Raw genomic sequence first — 8,704 nt, 5'->3', positions numbered from 1 at the left:
AGTAGAATTACTCAATTTACGAGTAGTCAATGAATATAATTTTTTTTTTCTGAGGTGGCATTATAAGTGTTTTAGTTGGATATGTATGGTTTGCATGATTGGCTGGTGGGGTTGGGTGCTTGTGTTGTATATCTTTTGTACTGGGTGGGTTTGGTTGAGAGTTAAATGGGGGTGGGTGGGGGTGGGGGTTATGTGTAGAGAGATTGGTCCGACAAATAAAATCTGAAGTTATGGTAGATGAAGAATGTCACAGCCACGGTGGAGCCTTTTTGTTGTGGACAAAAAGTTTCCACACTTCCTCAAGAGTTTTTCTTTTTCTAAAAATTATTTATAAGATATTTTTTTTAAATTTGTATTTTTGATACAACGAAAAAGAAACACGAAAAGAACTATATGAAGCATAATAAGATCGATCACATAATTATAATCAGGAGCGAGCAAAGGTTACTCGAATGAGTATTGAGCACATAAAAACTTAAGTATATATGAATCTCCAGAATTCATTATCATCTGATCAGCACACATTAATTAGCCTCACGATGAACATGGTGTAACTGATGACTACTCTAATTTCTAGCTAACATCTCACGAATAGCGTTAATTAAGTCAATACATATATACATACATACATACATACATACATATATATATATATATATATATATATATATATATGCAAGTCCTATATATATCATGTTGTATATTTGTATCTTTTAAAGCATAAAATTTTTGAAATGTCACTGTTAGAGATTAAACTTATTTTATTTATGTGGAAAAAAGGTATTTTAATCACTATACTATATCAATAATTTGTTAATGAGCATCTATACATATTCAAAATGAAAATAATAGTTAATTAATCTTACTAGACTTCTTTGCAAATCTTAAGTTATATTAAAAAAAAAAAAGTATTTTCATTATTTAAATGAAAAGAATATTAATATAAATTTGGCGGACGAGCTGAGGTTCGAACCAAATATGAGTTAGTCTTAGAATAATAAGGATACCAGATTTCGTGTACACAAAATAATATAAATATACATTATATTCTTTCAATTTTTTTTTTTTTGCATGGTAAAAATATAAATTACAAAATTATATGAGATGATGATGATGATATAAATATGAATTAGCCTGTCTTTGTTTTTTTTTTTTTCAATATTTTGAAATAAAATGGTTTTTCATATTGATTTACTTTGTGAAAATAAATTATAATTGTTCAAACTTATTTTAAAGTATAGTCTTAAATTTGAAATTAAACTTATTTCATACATTATGAGTTTATAACATGAATTTGAATGATCTTGAGATACCTCTATCAAGAGTCGTGCAGTTTATGTTGACGACGGGATTCTCAACCTAAGAAGAATTATTGTCGGAGACCATTAAACCAGGTTTCCCTTATCTTGATCCAAAAGGAAAAAAAATTACTATCAAAGACCATTAATAATTAGGGTGTAATTTTAGATCGAATTATATAAAATAATGCTATTAATAATAGGTTTCTATACTTTTTTAAATATTTTCAACCAAAAAAATCTAAGTCCCCATCACCAGAGTTCAAATCTATGACTTGATAACCGAAATGCCATCACAGTATCACACTATATGATAATTGGCTAAAATATAATGCTATTTAAAATAAATATAACTATATATATATGTACCGAAAGAGGGTGGCACCGACGAGCAATGGGTGCATGATTAAAGGTATTTTTGGGCCGACCGTCTCAATTTTATAAGGCTGCCCTCTTTTTTAATATTAAACTAATCAAATACTATGTGCCTGAAAATTTTTATAATATCGAATAATAAAAATGTTGATTGTTATAAATAAACAAGAATATTAATTTTTATTTTTGTTTAACCATAGGTTGTCTTAGCTAATCAACTAAGCTCTCACATCGAGATTTTATCATATATATGTCATATAAAACTTTAAAAATGACAAACACGCTTTCATAATTTCTTTAAAAAAGTAATTGCATTTTCATAACTCAACCCGAGAACAACACGTAAGACCCCTAGTTTAAAAAAAATAAAATTGCATTGATTCTAGATTACAAACAAGAAATTGATAAAAGCTAATTCAATTCACAGCACATATTTTTGCCACATATTAGACAACTATATATGAACACGTTATTCTTTGCTCCACTACCAAAAGATCTTACTTTTTCAAAAATTTCCCACATTTGGTTTGCCAACGAATCTAGTTTCACACACAAGTGATTTTTGGCAGTTTCCGTAATATCGTATACAATCAAGTATAATAAATATATTTTTTTACTTAAAGATCACAAATGCAATTATTGTCAACACATTCTCAATCGAGTCTATCGCACATGATTTTTCTTCTAGTGTGATTTACTTGTTATGTATGATTTGCGGGTAATTACATAAGAGTGAAGTTTACAAAAAAAAATTAACATTTTTATGAATAAAAAAAAAATTATGTTTACGAAAATATTAGTCTATAAAAAAAAATAGTTAATAGTCACTCACAATATGTTTTTGATATTCTAGAATTATTCTATGTTATTATATGGCCTACATAGGGAAAATGAATAATTTTTGCTTAATTAATTAGCTAGGAAGGCTGTTTAAAAAAAAAAAAAAAAAAAAAAAAAAAAAAAAAAAAAAAAAAAACTAGGAAGGTGCCTAGCAAGTAAACAACAAAATTGGGGGAACATATTGTTGGGAATTTGAAGAAAAAGAGAATAATAATCATCAATACGCGTAGAATATATAAACTAATTAAAAACATGAAAATTAATTTTCCCATTGTAATGATTCGTTTAGATCATTAAGGCTGAAAAAAAAAAAACAATTAAGAATATTGAAAATAGTCTGAAAGGGTGGTCGGGTGAGTGGAACATGATTCTGCTACCAGAAGATTATAAGTTCGATTATTGCCAACACTATCCTTATCAAGCCTGTCACACATAATCTTTCTAGCATGATTTACGTATTTTGTGAGATATTACACAAGAACGAGATTTACTTAATGCATATCTTTTGAGTAATGGTTACGAATTTCCATTATCACTCAAAAGAAAAAGAAAAAGGAAAAAAAAAACAATATATAGTTTGGAGCAGTTAGAAGTTAGACCGTTAATGCAACTACAACATCCTAGGCTTTTTTCCAACTCAAGTAAGAATAGTTAGACGTTGTTGAGCGACTCACGACAAATTTGAATTAGTCTCATAGTGATGTGAATATTGAATGTTGAATGAAAAAAATTAAAACAATAAATAAAAGGAAATAAAAGAAATGGAACATGTAATGATTAGTGCTAGGATGCTTAATTATATTATCGTGTCTTTTGGTAAGCAATATTCATTGAATTCAATTATGTATATATTAAAGAAGCAATTAATAAATAAATAAACACACAAATAGATAAATTAATACATAAATAAAGTTATTTATTTATTTATTTATTTTCATAGCATTCATGCATCAATTGATTCCATTCCTGTCTGCTTCTTGTTGGAGCACTTTTTTTCTCTCTCTCTCTCTGGTTTTTGTTACTTTTTTGTTAATGTTTATAAATAATTAATTCAGTATAGACAATTCACATTAATATTGTTACATATTAGATTTAATGTATATTTTTAATATTTGTAAATAATTAAATTTTATAGAAGATTTAGATTAAGATTTTGTTAAGTAATTGTATTTATTATATTTTTTTTATAATATGATAAAAACGAGTAGTTTGTAGCTCAGTGGCATCGCAATAATACTAAAAAAAAATGATAAAAACCATTTGCAATTAAAGAAATTGGATTGGGCATAAAAGTAAGTAATTACAAATTAATTTTAAAAATAATTTTATTTAATTAGTAATGAAAATATTATAGTTATTATTGATTTTATTGTATCCGATTATTATGTGTGTGTCATTTTAACAAACAATTGGACCAACGTCTTTTAGTTTTCATTATAGGTCTAATTTTATTGGCTTTTATAAGATGAGTAGATATCTATGCAATGCAAAATGTTTACAAGTACAAAATGTATTGAACCCTTGAGCTTAGTTCATTCATGCACGAAAGTAATTGAAGGGTGGTGCATGTACTGTTTTAACAATGAAGATGAAAGATTCAATGTCTTCTGTATTAAAAAGAAAAACAAAAGACGATTATTAAATGAAATGTTTTTTCTTCTCATGAACTGATCCTTAATTAACGGCTCTAATTAAGGATATACATAAGAATATTAAAAAACATGGCAGTATTTAAACTGTTGAACTTGCACATAAGAAAACTATAGGTATAAAAAAAATGGTGTAGCTAGGGAACACTGGTAAACGAATTGTTAATGCAACTTGAACCTTGTAAAAGATGTGTCATGATGTTAAAGAGTTCTAGGTCAGACTTTTTTCTTGAGTAAGAGTCAAATTCTATGAGTTGCAATTTAGGCTGAATATAAATTAATCTCACGATTGTGAGGATACTAGATCCCGAATACCAAAAAAGTGTTTTTATTTAGTTAACCACCAAAGCTCTGACACAAATTAATAATTATAGCGTTGAATTTATTATTCATGTTTTATTGAGTTAGATCCAATAAGTTTTGATATATACAATCCATTCGACCTCAAAACATTCGATCATTTACCAATGAATCAAATCCAATCATTTCATAATCCTAAGGCCAATCGAGTCTAAGACCTTGGTCGAGCTGACAATTCCAAAATTGTTTGTTATAACTTCTTATTAACTTTTGCTCTAAGGGCACAATTGTCCATTAACTATCATATTCAAGTATTTAATTTACATTCACTTAGTTATAATCGTTAGATTCTTTTGACATATATAGATACCCATCTTTAAACTAAAAAGGATCCACATATTATCCATACTTGAATACACTTGAACTCCCAAATCACTCCAAGGGATTTGAGTTGTTAGTTTATACCAAAACTAGCAAATATATAAATTTTAACATTCACATCGTATATGAGAATCGAACAGGCACCATATGCTTTTATCTATGTAGTATTAAAAATTAAGATTAAACAAATAATCTTATATTTTTAAGATTTAGGTGACAAGAAAAAAAGTAAGACAAAAGAAAGAAAGAAACTAAAGGGGGTAAAAATGACACACAAAAACGTCAAAATCAACACGCACATGTGCATACTTTTTGTGTCCGTGATGAATAATAATGGACATAACAATATATGGTTGTAAGCTCTCATTCACCAAAATGTGACATGTGATGTGTCCATGCCACCTTGTAATTATCCGCCCAAAAAATAAAAATAATTTATTTGCCCAAAATCTTAGTCCCAAAAACCATTATACCCATGCATTGCCCATACCCCAACACCCTTTCATGTGGTCCCTCTCCCACCATTAAAATTCCACCTTAAACTTTGTTAATGTGGGTATATATTCAACCAATAATATACCTAAATTCAGGATAACCTCAAATCAAATTGCTTATGTTATTTGCTTAATTGGTAATCACAATGTTTTAAATTTGACTTCTTGTACAAATAACCTATTGGCCTTCTTAATTGGTTTGAACTGACCAACTATTGACAATCTAAGTTGGTTTACTTCATTGATTATAGTCTATGCTAGTTTACTTCATTGTAATTTTTTACTGGTCAGCTATAAAAAACATGGCTGATTTACCTTATTGTTATCCATTGTCAGTTAGGATTACAAGTCATGAGTCGAAAAAAAATTTATCTAAGGTGAAAACGAGTTGAGTCGAGTTTTAGACCGTTCTTCCCATTTGGTCTTCAAAGTCTTCCCATATGGGCAGCTGAGCCTTGTCCCATTTTTGTCTCCCAAAAGTGGGAGCAATTCCTTCAAAGCTGCCCCTCGTGCTGCCGACAACATAGCTTGACTTTATCCCAAATTCATGCATTTTTGGCAAGAAAAATTAAAGCCCCAAAATTATAATAAAACTTTTGAATTAAAAGAAAAAATAATCAAATAATTGAGCCAGCAGGCCTTGCTTCAACTCCTCCTCTATCCCTTTATTTAACACACCATTCACAGCTTGCATCAAACCCACTTTTTTCCCCCCTCTCTTCATATCAAGAAACTCACATCCATCTATCAATCAATCAATCTTGAGCAGGGAAACCAATCAAAGTTTTCATCTTTTTCAAGTTCCTTTGAGATTGTTGGAAACTTTAAGGTTTGGTTCTAAGAATCCATCAGGGAAGACAGCTATGGAAGGTGTTGTGGCTCATGAGAGTGATCTGAATCTCAAGGCAACTGAGCTGAGATTGGGGCTGCCTGGAACAGAAGAGTGTGAGAAAGAAATGGTGTCAAGTGCCAAGAACAAGAACAAAAGAGCCCTACCTGAATCAGCCTGTGATGAAGAAGACTGTGAATCCAAGGCCAATTCTGATGCCAAAGCCTCTCCTGTTGCCAAGTAAGTTCACAGATTACAGATCAGATAATTCTTCATACATATCAAGTAGTCATATATATCAAGTAGTCTTTTTTAGTTGACGAGGAAAATCTAACCTTCTGATCTTAGTCGGCGAAAGTAAACCAACCTAGATGACTCATAGCTGATTGACTCAAATTAAACAGACTAATAGACTGTTCTAATTAGAAGTTGAATTTGTAACTTTATAATTATTAAGTCAATAGTCTAATGGTTTGGAATGAAGAAAGATTGACTAATGTGCTGGGATTTTGATTTATTGCAGGGCACAGATTGTGGGATGGCCACCAGTGAGATCTTACAGGAAGAACAGCCTGCAAGTGAAAAAAGCAGAAGCATCTGAGAGTGGGATGTATGTGAAAGTCAGCATGGATGGAGCCCCTTATCTCAGAAAGATTGACCTCAAGGTCTACAATGGCTACCCAGAGCTCCTAAAGGCACTGGAAACCATGTTTAAACTCTCCATAGGTCAATACTCTGAGAGGGAAGGCTACAAGGGCTCAGAATTTGCTCCTGCTTATGAAGACAAAGATGGTGACTTGATGCTTGTTGGAGATGTTCCTTGGGAGTAAGTCCTCTCCTCTAATCCAGACTAATCCAATTTAATCTCGATCATTCGGATTAAAATCCAAATCTTATATTTGCCCACAAGGCAAAATTCCCTCGCCCCTTTAAGTGTAAGGGTAAATCAGGGTAACTCGGTTGTCTATGTGGAAGGACCAGTACCTAGTGGGTGTAATTTTTACACTGTGACTATCAGGGTTTGACCTTATGTCATTACCTACAATTTACCACCCAAAAATCAACGCTTTAAACCTGTTTCACTTATGATCTCTAGCTTAGATCATTCTAAACTTTATTGTTCTAATTGGTTTTGGTCTGGGAATTGCAGGATGTTCTTGTCCTCATGCAAGAGGCTGAGAATAATGAAGGGATCAGAGACAAGAGGATTGGGTTGTGGCAACTGAAACCCCACAAATCTGAGCAAAGCTATCAGGAAAAGAGTGGAACGTTCAAGATCTGTCTCAGGCAGGCAAGCTAGCTTGGGTTGTCGGAGCTGAGCCTAGTAGTTTTGAAAAATCTTTTTGTAACATCAAAAAACAGTTTCCCAGATTGGACTTCAGCCCAGAAGTTCATCCAGAAGAAACCAGTTCCTATGATGTTATTCGTTTACTTCATTTCATTCTTTTCTTTTTATGTAAATTAATGTGTTATTATCAGGAAAAAAAACCATGGTGGTTTCAAGATCCTGTAATGATGTTCTTGTTTCTGTTTTTGGAATAATGCCATCGAGCATTCAGAGAAATATATACAGTGTTTGCTCTTGAAGCAGTTGTACAAAGAAACATATATGTTACATCGATCTTCTAATAGCGACTATGAATGTGAACTTTTTGGTAAATCAAAATTTGTACAATATAGTTATAATATACGTAAATCGTGTAACCTGTCACCTCTAATCTTGATCTAGTTTGTTTTTAGCATCATGTACTAATCTTTGCATTATGTGAGATGATATTAATCATACAGAATTTCAATCAGACCCTATTCAAGACAACTCCCTCAAAAACGTCATCTCATGTTTAAACGACTTAATTAAATTCTTTAATTTACCCTTGAACCAACATTTTTTGGTGTAATCTAAATTTAATTGGCACTAAATATCATAACAACTCTTAATTCAAAGACAAATGCTAGCAAAGAGGGTATACTTTGGATTTTGATGCTTGGATTGTGTGGTGATTAGTGAACAAGATTATTATTAAAGAGAGCATCTCTCCCATTTTAGGTTTACATGATATTTGTCTATGTATAGTTCAACTAGTCGATCAATCTAAAAAAGTTACCAGTAATAAATAAGCTAATAGTACGTGTATGACCCGACCGATGACTCTGATACCATATTAAAGAATGTGCAGAGTCTCAACTACAAACCTAAAATCGATAGTTAGACTATGCATATATTTATACTTATATATTATACGCTCAGCAGTCAGCACTATACACATTTATCGAAATACATCTCGTGATTTACCTGTTTCAGGACCAGTGAGATTTTTGAGATTGAGGGTTTACATGATATTCCAACTAACATGATGTTAAAAAGATAACACAAATCCCCCCAGATTTCATCCCACCAGAAACTAAATCCTTAAATGGACACATGCCACATGAACCAAAGACATTGTCAAACCAGGCAGCTGAAGAACAGTCCCCCCCCCCCCCCCCCCCCCCCCCCCCCCCCCCCCCCCCCCCCCCCCCCCCCCCCCCCCAACCCCC

At 31.6% G+C, this 8,704-nt stretch overlaps 1 protein-coding gene across 1 annotated transcript; it reads left to right on the top strand.

Annotated features, from left to right (window-relative positions):
• The first annotated feature begins 6,028 nt into the window (after positions 1-6,028).
• Positions 6,029-7,801, top strand: LOC116002836 (auxin-responsive protein IAA4-like). Its single transcript, XM_031243002.1, has 3 exons — positions 6,029-6,406; positions 6,690-6,992; positions 7,317-7,801. The coding sequence occupies exons 1-3, from the start codon at positions 6,201-6,203 to the stop codon at positions 7,390-7,392; spliced, it is 585 nt and encodes a 194-aa protein (XP_031098862.1). The 5' UTR covers positions 6,029-6,200; the 3' UTR covers positions 7,393-7,801.
• The last annotated feature ends 903 nt before the right edge of the window (positions 7,802-8,704 follow it).

Source organism: Ipomoea triloba, chromosome 13 (genome assembly GCF_003576645.1).
Source record: "Ipomoea triloba cultivar NCNSP0323 chromosome 13, ASM357664v1".
In the NCBI taxonomy this organism is placed as follows: domain Eukaryota; kingdom Viridiplantae; phylum Streptophyta; class Magnoliopsida; order Solanales; family Convolvulaceae; genus Ipomoea; species Ipomoea triloba.
Note: the sequence above shows the minus strand (reverse complement) of the source record. Positions and strands in the feature narration are given on the sequence as shown.

Excerpts from the sequence above, each read along its gene's own strand:
- LOC116002836 (XM_031243002.1), top strand. The coding sequence starts at position 6,201 with ATGGAAGGTGTTGTGGCTCATGAGAGTGATCTGAATCTCAAGGCAACT. Across the intron at positions 6,407-6,689 it reads AAAGCCTCTCCTGTTGCCAA|GGCACAGATTGTGGGATGGC; the intron begins GTAAGTTCACAG and ends GATTTATTGCAG. Across the intron at positions 6,993-7,316 it reads GTTGGAGATGTTCCTTGGGA|GATGTTCTTGTCCTCATGCA; the intron begins GTAAGTCCTCTC and ends TGGGAATTGCAG.